Below are 13,467 nucleotides of genomic sequence, written 5' to 3'. Positions count from 1 at the left end.
ATTACTGCGCAGAAACAGATTTCTTTGCTGTCACGAATCTGGGCCTAATTCTCTGTAGGTAACTCAGAAAATTATGCCAATTTACGTGAGTGATCCTCAGATATGTACACAACTTTCATTCAATTTGAGCATTTTCATTTGACCAAGTCTGGTGCCTCTTAGAAATTCATCTTTACGAACTGTTCTATTTTGACAGATTCTGCCTTTTATTTCGCATTGCCTGTTTTGCTATGCTTGATGGATTTTTCGATTCCATTAACTTTCAGTAGCTTTGTGCAATGTCCAGAAGTGTTAAGAATGATTATGTCACCTCTGAACATGTAAATTTTAATTGTGCACTAACCCTCTAATGAGTTGTTTTAAGTTTGGTGTGGAGGAAGTTTTCAAGGATCAAGAGAGGGAGATGATACATTATGATCAAGGAGAGTGAAAGCTCTAAGCTTGGGGATGCCCCGGTGGTTCACCCCTGCATATTTCAAGAAGACTCAAGCGTCTAAGCTTGGGGATGCCCAAGGCATCCCCTTCTTCATCGACAACATTATCAGGTTCCTCTAGTGAAACTATATTTTTATTCCATCACATCTTATGTACTTTGCTTGGAGCGTCGGTTTGTTTTTGTTTTTGTTTTGTTTGAATAAATGGATCCTGGCATTCATTGTGTGGGAGAGAGACACGCTCCGCTGTTGCATATGGACAAATATGTCCTTAGGCTTTACTCATAATATTCATGGCGAAGGTTGAATCTTCTTCGTTAATTTGTTATATGGTTGGAAACGGAAAATGATACATGTAGTAATTGGTAAAATGTCTTGGATAATGTGATACTTGGCAATTGTTGTGCTCATGTTTAAGCTCTTGCATCATATACTTTGCACCTATTAATGAAGAAATACATAGAGCTTGCTAAAATTTGGTTTGCATAATTGGTCTCTCTAAGGTCTAGATAATTTCTAGTAAAGTGTTTGAACAACAAGGAAGACGGTGTAGAGTCTTATAATGTTTACAATATGTCTTTTATGTGAGTTTTGCTGCACCGGTTCATCCTTGTGTTTGTTTCAAATAAACCTTGCTAGCCTAAACCTTGTATCGAGAGGGAATACTTCTCATGCATCCAAAATCCTTGAGCCAACCACTATGTCATTTGTGTCCACCATACCTACCTACTACATGGTATTTCTCCGCCATTCCAAAGTAAATTGCTTGAGTGCTATCTTTAAACAATTCAAAATTTATCACCTCTTATTTGTGTCAATGTTTTATAGCTCATGAGGAAGTATGTGGTGTTTATCTTTCAATCTTGTTGGGCAACTTTCACCAATGGACTAGTGGCTTCATCCGCTTATCCAATAATTTTGCAAAAAGAGCTGGCAATGGGATTCCCAGTCCCAAATTAATTAACAAAAAAATAGACACTCCTCCATGGTATGTGATTGATTGGATGGCACCCGAAGGATTCGGTTAGCCATGGCTTGAGAAAGCAAAGGTGGGGAGGAGTGTCATCATAATAAAACTAAAATAAAAAGGCACTCCTTCATGGTATGAGATTGTTGGACGGCACCCGAAGGATTCGGTTAGCCATGGTTTGTGAAAGAAAGGTTGGAAGGAGTGCCACACATAAAATAAAATAAAATGGGAGCCGCTCTTTGAAGGTTTGCCTGGCAAGGGGGTTAGAGTGCCCACTACCATTCGTTGACAACAACAAACACCTCTCAAAATTTTACTTTTATTGCTCTCTATATGTTTTCAAAATCAAAGCTCTAGCACAAATATAGCAATCAATGCTTCCCTCTGCGAAGGGCCTTTCTTTTACTTTTTATGTTGAGTCAGTTCACCTATCTCTCTCCACCTCAAGAAGCAAACACTTGTGTGAACTGTGCATTGATTCCTACATACTTGCATATTGCACTTGTTATATTACTCTATGTTGACAATATCCATGAGATATACATGTTACAAGTTGAAAGCAACCGCTGAAACTTAATCTTCCTTTGTGTTGCTTCAATGCCTTTACTTTGAATTATTGCTTTATGAGTTAACTCTTATGCAAGACTTATTGATGCTTGTCTTGAAGTACTATTCATGAAAAGTCTTTGCTATATGATTCATTTGTTTACTTATGTCATTTACCATTGTTTTGATCGCTGCATTCATTACATATGCTTACAATAGTATGATCAAGGTTATGATGGCATGTCACTCCAGAAATTATCTTTGTTATCGTTTACCTGCTCGGGACGAGCAGAAACTAAGCTTGGGGATGCTGATACGTCTCCGACGTATCGATAATTTCTTATGTTCCATGCCACATTATTGATGATATCTACATGTTTTATGCATACTTTATGTCATATTTATGCATTTTCCGGCACTAACCTATTAACGAGATGCCGAAGAGCCAGGGGCTGTTTTTGGTTTCAGAAATCCTAGTAAGGAAATATTCTCGGAATTGGACGAAATCAACGCCCAGGGGCCTATTTTCACACGAAGCTTCCAGAAGACCGAAGATGATACGAAGTGGGGCCACGAGGTGGCCAAACACTAGGGCGGCGCGGCCTGGCCCTTGGCCGCGCCGACCTAGCGTGTGGGGCCCTCGTGTGGCCCCCTGACCTATCTCCTCCGCCTACTTATAGCCTTCGTCGCGAAACCCCCAGTACCGAGAGCCACGATACGGAAAACCTTCCAGAGACGCCGCCGCCGCCAATCCCATCTCGGGGGATTCAGGAGATCGCCTCCGGCACCCTGCCGGAGAGGGGAATCATCTCCCGGAGGACTCTTCACCGCCATGGTCGCCTCCGGAGTGATGAGTGAGTAGTTCACCCCTGCACTATGGGTCCATAGCAGTAGCTAGATGGTCGTCTTCTCCTAATTGTGCTTCATTGTCGGATCTTGTGAGCTGCCTAACATGATCAAGATCATCTATCTGTAATGCTATATGTTGTGTTTGTTGGGATCCGATGGATAGAGAATACTATGCTATGTTGATTATCAATCTATTACCTATGTGTTGTTTATGATCTTGCATGCTCTCCGTTATTAGTAGAGGCTCTGGCCAAGTTTTTACTCTTAACTCCAAGAGGGAGTATTTATGCTCGATAGTGGGTTCATGCCTCCATTAAATCTGGGACAAAGGATGAAAGTTCTAAGGTTGTGGATGTGCTGTTGCCACTAGGGATAAAACATCGATGCTATGTCCGAGGATGTAGTTATTGATTACATTACGCACCATACTTAATGCAATTGTCTGTTGTTTTCAACTTAATACTGGAAGGGGTTCGGATGATAACCTGAAGGTGGACTTTTTAGGCATAGATGCATGCTGGATAGCGGTCTATGTACTTTGTCGTAATGCCCAATTAAATCTCACAACACTCATCATATCATGTATGTGCATGGTCATGCCCTCTTTATTTGTCAATTGCCCAACTGTAATTTGTTCACCCAACATGCTATTTATCTTATGGGAGAGACACCTCTAGTGAACTGTGGACTCCGGTCCATTCTTAACATCGAATACAATCTACTGCAATACTTGTTTAACTGTTTTCTGCAAACAATCATCATCCACGCTATACATTTAATCCTTTGTTACAGCAAGCCGGTGAGATTGACAACCTCACTGTTTCGTTGGGGCAAAGTACTTTGGTTGTGTTGTGCAGGTTCCACGTTGGCGCCGGAATCCCTGGTGTTGCACCGCACTACATCTCGCCGCCATCAACCTTCAACGTGCTTCTTGGCTCCTACTGGTTCGATAAACCTTGGTTTCATACTGAGGGAAAACTTGCCGCTGTACGCATCACACCTTCCTCTTGGGGTTCCCAACGGACGCGTGCTGTACGCGTATCAGATATACACACTCCAAAGCCTAGATCGGTTATGTTCAAGTCAATCAGAAACATTATCGGTACTCTGGCGTATGTGCCCGCAAAGTCCATAAAAACTGTGCTAATGCTTCTTTTCTTGACATGTTGCAAGTTGACTTAAGTTGACTTCAAACAATATTTCTCAACCATCAAGTCATGCAATGGGTAAAACACTGACCTTCGCATCATGAACATGGAGTACAACCTTCGTCTGTATTGTTCTTTATCTTCAACCCACTGGAGCCATGTCATCATTGGTAATCTTCAAGGTGCATATGGTACATTCTCCTTCCATCGAAGATGACATCCTATTGCAATCATGCACATCTCAAATTCTTCACCTTCTTTATCATTCGAGATATCTATATGTACATGAACTATATAAAAACATAACATTAAAATGTTGGCAATACATGTTGAGGTCGTGAACTCGGACATCAGGGGTACGAAGTACCCCCTTTATTTTTCCGGCATGGGGGTAACCAGCGAACGGCCAAAATCTCTTCCTTCTTCGATTATGTCAATCAGCACACAAACACACAACAACATAAGGATTTTACCCAGGTTTAGGTCGGCCGAAGGCTAACAGTCCTACGTTGCATGTTGGATTGTTATTGATCTGGTTGAAGAAGAGCAGGAGATGTACATAGGGAAAAGATCTTGTCGGGGTTCCTGGGAGGAAAGATCTTCACCCAAAACCTCCCTCTCTACTATGCTATCTCTCTTCGACATGTGACTACTCCTCTGTTTCACCTCTCCTCTCCAAACTTCATCTTATCTCTTATACCTCACATATAACTCCTCTACTAGGACATGGCCTTCCTTTTATAGCTCAAAGGGATACCACAGTGGCCTTGGATGCTCTTCGTCTTGCTTTAACTTCTCTCCCGCTACTCAGGCCATAATTTGTCCTCTCCTTCTCTTGTTGTGTAGCTCATTCCATCATGCCTTTACGACCACATGTATCCAGGATTCGACTGTCCTCCCCGCTTAATTAGACGAGGAGGACAAGCCCCAGCACGTGCTGCCCGCATTGGATCCACGGACCCTTCAACCCGGGAGGGGGGATGTCACGGCTTACATATTACCCCCGGGTTACAGGTTCGGGCGTGCTAGCACGCTTCCGTGGAACAACTTTTCCGGAGGCCTCCCCGCGTCCCATGATTGGCGTTGTACACACGGGAGAGATCCTGGGTAGCCTAGTGCCCGTTGATAAGACAATAAATACAAGTTGAGATGAAATCGATGGGTTCACAACAACACCGATTTAGAGAAAATGATAGATTCGAAACAATAAAAAAATTGAGCGCAAATAATACATTCATGACATCACAACTTGATAGCAAATGATAGGTTCACGGCATTACAAGTTGAGATAAAATAATATAGTTTCAAGATAGTACAACTAATATGTTTCTAAGCAAACAAAGAACACCGTTTTCTCTCTACTTATTTTTCATAAGCATGCCCCATGTACTATTGATACATCCAAGTATTGTACGAGGCTCGACGTCCTCAAAACAATAACAACTGAATGCATCATAATATTCCTGCATCATAATATTCCTTTTAAGGAACATCCAGGAAGCATAGAAATGCTCATCACTCCCATACAAACCTCCAACTTTAACCACCATGGTCATCATCTCTTTAAACTCTACTTATTGAAGTTGCACAGTGGATTTCCCCATTCTGTATTTTATTATTTTTTGGATTTAAAGTTGTACAAAAAGGAACTAGAGATTAGCTCCTTAAACAAAAGAGGTCCCTACAACAAGCCAGCAAGGAGCTATACAAATAAAAGAGCTAAGCAAAATTTTGCACACCCAAGCCTTCATGCTAGCATAAGACTTCATGTAGCTTTGTGTAGAAGTAGACTTAGAAAAATTGACAGATGGAGTATATCTTATGGACGGTGAGGTTGAATGGTCACTAGACAAGAAATGCAAATAGTAAATATCAGAACAAACATTAAAAAACAGTGAATCAGCTACCGATATACTACTCCATATCACTATTACGATGGCAGAGACAAGCAAATTATTAGATACAACAGAATATCATTGTTCCATATTTTATTTAGATCAGGCTTCAACAGCCTTGACATTAAGATCAAGTACATACATAAACAAAAGGCATGTAAGTGGCCAAATGCCTCCAGGGTTCACTAGCATTTGGCGAACACACATATTCACGCCCATCTGACGGATGACAGTTATTCCAATAGGCAAACTGGCCTAGCCTGTGTTCTGCATTCCAGCAGCAATACCCTTCATGGTAAGGATGAGGGTGTCCTCCAGGCCTGGGGCGTACTCGCTCCCACGGTTCAGTTGCACCAGCTCAGCTGGCTCCTTCTCATCAGCGAACTCCTTCGACAGAGGTGCCTGCTGCGGTGTCACCTCGAAGCTAGGGTCTCTTATCCGCTTCAGGGTGTAGGCTTGGCAAACATTCAATGTTGTGATGTATGACTCACGCAACCGCAGACGCTGCTTCAGGTAAGGATCCCCTTCAAGAACGTCCTTGTGGCCAGCAACCTTCAGAGATTAATAGTGGTTAGAATTTGGTATTTAAGATTGGTAGTCACTTATTCCTGATGTCTGATGTGCCCTCTTATTCAGAACAAATAACCAACTACCTTTTTACTCAATTATTCAGAACAGATGGTTGTAGGTAGAGATTGATAGTGGTTAGAATTTGGTATGTTAAGAGGTAGTTATTTATTCCTGATGTATGATGTGCCCTCATATTCAGAATAAATAATCAACGGGTACTAGTTTCTTCCTCAATTTTTCAGAACAGATGGTTGTAGGTCAAATAATTTGAAAACATTTTTAAATAAACCATTCAACTTCTCATTTTATCTACCTCTGAATATTGTACTCCCTCCATTCACTATTATAAGATGTTTTAGGTTTTCTCAAAATGCAATGTATCAAGACCAGTTTCAGTGTATAGGTTCACTAGTTTTGGTCTGTATCTAGTCAATACTGAAATATCTAAAACATCTTATAATAGTGAACGGAGGGAGAAAGAATTCAACTAACCATGTAAAGTCTTAATGCTAAACTTTCTTACACATACAGAGTAATCTGAAATGCGAGCAAACTAAACAAATAAACGCAATCTACTCTCTCAGTGTCACAATGCATGCCTTTTCAGCCTCCAAGATTACTTTTGAACATCAGTGTTTATGAAAGATAGTTTCTTCAAAGAAACCTAAGAAGATGTACCCAGTTTTCCTATATTGATCATCAAAGTTTATGATGTTTGACTAGCGGGGACTCTAAATGTTATGTATTGTGGCACGGAGAAAGAGTTTCAATATTTTAGTACTTTACCTGAAGGATTAACTGCGGACTCAAACAAAATGTATGGTGACACACCGACAGTATTGAGATATATTAGCACTTTACCTGAAGGAGTAACTGTTTCGTCTCTTCAAAGTTGTTTCTCAGCTGCTCCCCAAAGGGCTGCAGATCTTCAGACACAAGCAATTTGTCATATAAAGCAGCAATTCCTGGATCTCCCTTGGCAAAAACCATCTCAAGCAAGTCAAGGGTGACCCTAAAGAATGGCCACTCATTGTACATTTCTTTCAGAGTATGGATATTCCTGATGTCCTTCTGCATGATATGTTTGAACGCTGCACCAAATCCAAGCCATACAGGAAGATGAAACCTTGTCTGTGTCCAAGCAAAGATCCATGGAATTGCACGGAGCGATTCTATGCCTCCACTAGGCTTTCTCTTTGATGGCCGGCTACCAATATTCATCCGACCATATTCAGTCTCAGGTGTTGCCTGAAACAGCAGATGGACAAGTTAGTACATATAAGGTGTTCTTGTTCTCCACCAAGTTATAGGCCAGCTCAAAATAGCATAGCCTACAAACCTTTGCCTGCAACTTTGTAACAACTAATAACCAGCAACGTACTTCATGCTAATGCTAAGTGCAAAGTACTTAATAATATTGGATACAGGTTTAACTTACCGAGCGGAAGTATTCGACAAAACGTGGTTCTTGGAAGACAATTGATCGATATTCTTTTGTTGCCACTACAGCCATCTCATCCATTATAGCACGCCATTCTGGCTTGGGTGAAATTGGAGGATGCATTCCATGCTCAAGAGTAGCTGCAGTGAAACGTTGCAGAGTTCTGAAGCACAAGTGTTCCTCTCCAAATGAGTGCTCTATGACCTCGCCTTGAACTGTTACACGAAGTGATCCTTGTATCGTGTCTGGTGGTTGAGATAATATAGCAAGATGACTGGGACCACCTCCTCTGCCAACCGTTCCACCTCTTCCATGAAACATTGTTAACTTTACTCCATATTGCTTTGCCACCTTTATGAGATCTTCTTGTGCTTTATACATTTGCCACGCTGCAGAGAGACGCCCAGCGTCCTTCCCAGAGTCTGAGTATCCAATCATGACCTCCTGCTTGCCATTGATTCTATTCATGTACCAGTCTATTGAAAATAGTCGTGCAACAGATGCTGGAGCTGCTTCAAGATCTGCAAGCTTTTCAAATAGTGGAACAACTCTCAATGGCTTTTTTATATGGCACTCCCGCTGCAAAAGCTCAACAGCAAGCACATCAGATGGGGCAGTTGCCATTGAGATGATGTAAGCACCAAAACAATCTGCTGGGAGCTCTGCAAGGACATGAAATGTGCTTAAAACATCAGCAACTTCTTCAGTCTGAGGAAGATCTGAACCGAACAATGGGCGTTTGCCCCTTAGTTCAGACAACAGCCACTCCTGGCGTTTCTCCTCAGACCATTCAGCATAGGATCCGATCCCAAGATGTGTCGTTATAGCATCAAGGACATCAGTGTGTCGATCAGATTCCTGCCTGATATCAAGTTTCACAAGAGCAAGCCCAAAAGTTGATACTTGACGCAAGAAATCAAGAAGGCTTCCATCAGCAATAGCTTTGTCACCACAGGAAGATAAGGATCTGTAGCACAGCTCAAGAGGTTCCAGAAACTGCAACATAGGAGGATAGTTAGACAACTAATGACAGTACATTCAAGAAGTCTCCATCATAATAAGAGCTCAATTCAGACTTTGTAGTGTGTTGCCTGTGTTTGGCTTTATATATAAAGCCTGGGCTGAGGCCTTCTGTTTAAAGTAATAAGAGCTCACCAGTTCAACATTAGTAAAAGTTGACTCTTCTGGAATGTCTGAAATTCCAGTTGTCAATATGTGGCGAGAACGTTCGCGCGTATAGTACAGTTTATCCCTGACATCGCCAAGTATGACACGATAAGGTTCATTTGGAGGAACTTGCTTCCAGAACTCTGCAGCAATTACGTTTTCTTAGTAATAGGCAGATTCAACAAGAAAATCATTATTCTCAAGAAAGGGGGTAAAATTAAGCGATTTACACAACTACAAATGATTTTTGGTGCCAAAGCTGCTGAAAGAAAAGGACTAATCAAACAGACATAAATAACCATGACTATGAGATATATAGTTACTAAAGTTTCTCGTCCATGGTGACTATGTTGTTAAGAGCACATTGTGCAGCCAGCCTACACAGGAGGGCACGTAGCAGTCACACCGAATGGTTGGGAAGAACTAAAAGGGGATTGATTATTTAGTTAGGGAAGATAACTATTAATTTAGGAAAGATATCAGATTACTCAGGAAGAAAGAGATGGAGATCAGATTGATTGTCTTCCTTAGCTACAAGATTGTTTCTTAGGGCTCAATTCTGTCTTCCTTACGAAAGGAAAACCATGCAACCACGCAAGGGATAGGACTCTGAAGGCAGGTACATTGTGCTGAGTGCCACATTCAAAATCTTCGGACCTTTATCCTACCCAAGCTATTTCTGTTTCTCTCACTAAATGATTAATGTTCTTAATGAGAACTTACACATCCTCACTAATGAATATTACCACAAATCTATCTAAAATAAAATAATATCAATACTTTAATCTCACCGACGAATGTAAAACAGTTTTAAAATAAGCTTAATGTGCCTGTACCATAAGATTCTAGTAATTTTCATCCAGCACTCCAGCAGATGCACTTATCAAACTATCTGGCCAACTAAACTTCAATGACAGCATCCACATCATATAGTAAACTATAAATAGCAATAAGCATGCACATTAATATGTGCAAAACCACTAACGCATATGATTTTAATGTGAATTTAACATGGTCTTATAGGTAAGACAATGTGGTTAGGCTTATAAAACAGGACTTAACACTAGAAATAGAAGCTGCACAAACTTTCTTAGGGAAGACTTTGGATTTCAATGATTACTTCATGAGTCAAAGGCAAAGCGGTAACAGAAAAATCCTCAAGTTTTTCCTTTAGTATAAGCAAGTATGCGAATTCATCCAAAATTACTCATTCCAAGAATTATATTCATGTTACCTATGTAATGCTTTGCAGATTTTTTTGAGGACAGATGTACTTCATCTGCACGGACCCTAAGTTCATCACTGCAGCGCCACATAGAGAGCTAGAAAAACATCTTATGTTGTTAATATTTCAAAATTAATATTGCAGGTACCTTTAAGTATGTAAAAGTACTGCTTCTACAATACCTCAAACATCAGATCTTCTATCTGAGAGAAGTACAAGTTAGCAGCCATCATCCTTGCTAACAAGCAAACATCGCGTGTAACCTCTGGTGTAACTCTTGGATTTCCTAAAAAAAGAGGCATTTTAGAGAAGCTCTCCAATTATTGCTTGGACAGGAAAACATACTTGGTTCAACCATAAATATTACAGCCAATAACTATAATTTACGAGAAAATCAAAGAAAGGTTAACTTAAAATATAAAGAACAGATAACATAGCAATTGGTAGCAGAACATACAACAGTGTTATTTACAGGACAATGAATCAATCTTCATTCACGTGCACCACTAAGAAGTCTAGTATGTGCGACAGAATCTCTTCAGAGAATCATTATTTCACTTTCTACAATATTATTGATCTTATAAAGTGGGTAGGAGAAAGTACCATCACGGTCACCACCCATCCAGGAGGAGAACTGAATGAGAGGAGCATTGTAAGGAAGCCGCTCATTGATACCAATATTTTTCAGAGCAGTGTCAATACGGCGCAAGAATTTCGGTACACCCTTCCATATAGTTTCATGGAAGTAACTCATCCCAGCACGCATTTCATCCTGGGGAGTGGGAGGTGTCCTGCGGATTTCATCAGTTCGGAAGGCAGCTTGAATCTGTGAAATGTGTCAGGCGATAAATCAGAGGAAAAAACATGATGGTCGTGGTGTACAACTTGCTATATACTGAACCGTCTCGATATAATAATTGCATCTCACGGTGACACTCTCTTGTTAATTACCTCCCTCTGCAGAGCCTCGTCGAGCTCTTGCTTGTCATCAGCAGTGATGTCCTTGGCATACAACTGCTTGAGGCAATCCCGGATCCTGCACAGCAAGTCAAGCACAAACATTCAGCGCAAGCGAAATCATGAATCAACGTGAGAAGACGAATCAGTGGGCATGACCGCACCTGCCGTGCTTCTGGAGCAGGGACCTCCTGACGGACTGCGTGGGGTGGGCGGTGAAAACGAGGTCGACGGTCTGGTTCTTGAGCGCATCGAACACCTCCTCGCGGGACTTGCCGAGGTCCGAGACGAGGCGCTTGAGCGTCTCCTCTATGTCGGACTCGGTGGGGGCCGACGCCTCGTCGCCGAAGTCCCCCCGCTTGAGCTTGGTCCGGCGGCGGTTGGCGATCTGCACCTCCTCGGCGAGGTTGGCGAGGTTGAGCATGTGCGAGAAGGAGCTGGAGATGACGATGGAGTCGGCGGGGGAGAGGCTGGTGAGCTTGGCCCCGAGCTCGGCGATCCGGGCCTCGTCGCGGTCCGTCTCGTACTCCGCCGAGAGCTCGTAGCACTCCTGCACCTGCAGAGCAGAAGAAGAGGACCAGACAGCGCGTGTGAGCATGCCGTCGAACAGATGGTGTGCGGATCTGGGAAGCGGCGAGCGCGTACGAATTCGCGGAGGTGGGGGCCGTGGAGGTCCTGGAGGATGTCGAGGAAGCGGTCGACGAGGAGGGCGTCGTACTCGACGAGCTTGTCGTCCTCGGAGACCTTGCCGGGGACGAGGAGCCGCAGCTGCGCGTCGATCGACTGGTGCCGCTCCATTACAGCCTTCACCGAGGGCGGCGCCGCCATGGCTAGCTGCGCACGCGCGCGCGCTCCTGCGCTAAACCCAGGCAGATCCCCCCACCAGAGGGGGGGCAGTCGGCGGGGTGACGGCTAGGCTGTAGCGGGCGCGTGCTGGAGCGTGGTGGCGGCGGCGGTGGAGTCTCGTCGGCGTGAGATGGGGCGGGATTATAGTGAGGCAGAGATCGGAGCTGGAGTGCCTCTTATTTATGGGGAGAGCGCGATGACGAGATTGGCAGGGACTGCGGAGGAGGGATCAATTCGATTTGATGAGTTTATGTTTTGGAATCTGGTAGGGAGCAGTTTTTGCGAACGGGCGCCTGTACAATTCTGGATTTGCAAGACGGGTTTCTATGGAATGTGATTTTTAAATTATCTCGTCCAACATTCATCGAATTTAATAATAACGAAACTTGAATTTCAGCAGAATTTGTTCTGAATGTAGAAAATAATCTCATCTTCCGGGTTGCACAAAGGTGTCATCCTAATCGCTCCTCCTCTATCTAGTGATTCCAACTTTACCGCGGGATAGAACACAACCAACAAAGCTTTTAATGCATTCGCCTCGTGAAGCCACATCAGCTCATGCCAGATAATCGATAAGCCTCAACTTTGTGGCCGCAAAAGGAAAACCCAACACTAAGACTCGCCAACCACCTGACAAAGCCGACAAAAAATTGTCGTGTCCAGACCATCACTGTTTGCCATCATCGTTGCCACACAAATCTGTAGATATCGACTCCTATCTACTATGATGTGGCACACGTCTATCTTTAAGGAATGCACAAAAGCGGCTCAAACACCTCCTAGAAGATTCCCCTAGAAGCTAACGATATTAGAAAATAATCTCATCCAGAGGTGTCATCCTAATCGCTCCTTCTCGATCTAGTGATTCCAACGTCACCGCGAAATAGAAGACCACCAACAAAGCTCTTGATGCATTGGCCTCGTGAAGCCACATCAGCTCATGCTAGATAATCGATAAGCCTCGACTTTGTGGCCACAAAAGGAAGGCCAACACTAAGACTCGCCAACCACCTGACAAAGCCGACAAAAATTTGTCGTGCCCAGACCATCACTCTTTGCCATCATCGTTGCCACGCAAATCTGTAGATATCGATTCCTACCTACCGTGATGTGGCACACGTCTATCTTTAGAAATGCACAAAAGCGGCTCAAACACCTCCTAGAAGATTCCCCTAGAAGGTAAAGACATTAGAAAATAATCTCATCTTTCAGGTTGCCCAGAGGTGTCATCCTAATCGCTCCTCCTCGATCTAGTGATTCCAACGTCACCGCGGAACAGAAGACCACCAAAAAAATCTCTTGATGCATTGGCCTCGTGAAGCCACATCAGCTCAAGCCAAATAGTCGATAAGCCTCGACTTTGTGGCCACAAAAGGAAGCACAACACTAATACTCGCCCACCACGTGAGAAAGCTGACA

At 43.0% G+C, this 13,467-nt stretch overlaps 1 protein-coding gene across 1 annotated transcript; it reads right to left on the bottom strand.

Annotated features, from left to right (window-relative positions):
* Positions 1-5,908: 5,908 nt before the first annotated feature.
* On the bottom strand, positions 5,909-12,184 carry LOC127320969 (phosphoenolpyruvate carboxylase 1). The gene is made up of 10 exons (XM_051350034.2): positions 11,848-12,184; positions 11,367-11,758; positions 11,197-11,281; positions 10,849-11,071; positions 10,428-10,531; positions 10,255-10,342; positions 9,009-9,163; positions 7,851-8,849; positions 7,274-7,660; positions 5,909-6,394 (listed from the first exon to the last, which is right to left on the bottom strand). The coding sequence occupies exons 1-10, from the start codon at positions 12,028-12,030 to the stop codon at positions 6,098-6,100; spliced, it is 2,913 nt and encodes a 970-aa protein (XP_051205994.1). The 5' UTR covers positions 12,031-12,184; the 3' UTR covers positions 5,909-6,097.
* Between the last annotated feature and the right edge of the window lie 1,283 nt (positions 12,185-13,467).

The sequence above is a fragment of the Lolium perenne genome, chromosome 6 (genome assembly GCF_019359855.2).
Source record: "Lolium perenne isolate Kyuss_39 chromosome 6, Kyuss_2.0, whole genome shotgun sequence".
In the NCBI taxonomy this organism is placed as follows: domain Eukaryota; kingdom Viridiplantae; phylum Streptophyta; class Magnoliopsida; order Poales; family Poaceae; genus Lolium; species Lolium perenne.
The sequence above is the reverse complement of the archived record's forward strand: the minus strand, read 5'-3'. Positions and strand labels throughout refer to the sequence as shown.

Bases quoted from the DNA above. Each gene is read 5' to 3' on its own strand.
- LOC127320969 (XM_051350034.2), bottom strand. From the start codon at position 12,030: ATGGCGGCGCCGCCCTCGGTGAAGGCTGTAATGGAGCGGCACCAGTCG. The intron at 11,072-11,196 runs GTAATTAACAAG...CACATTTCACAG, and splicing joins ACGAGGCTCTGCAGAGGGAG to ATTCAAGCTGCCTTCCGAAC. The intron at 7,661-7,850 runs GTAAGTTAAACC...CTGCTGTTTCAG, and splicing joins TTGTCGAATACTTCCGCTCG to GCAACACCTGAGACTGAATA.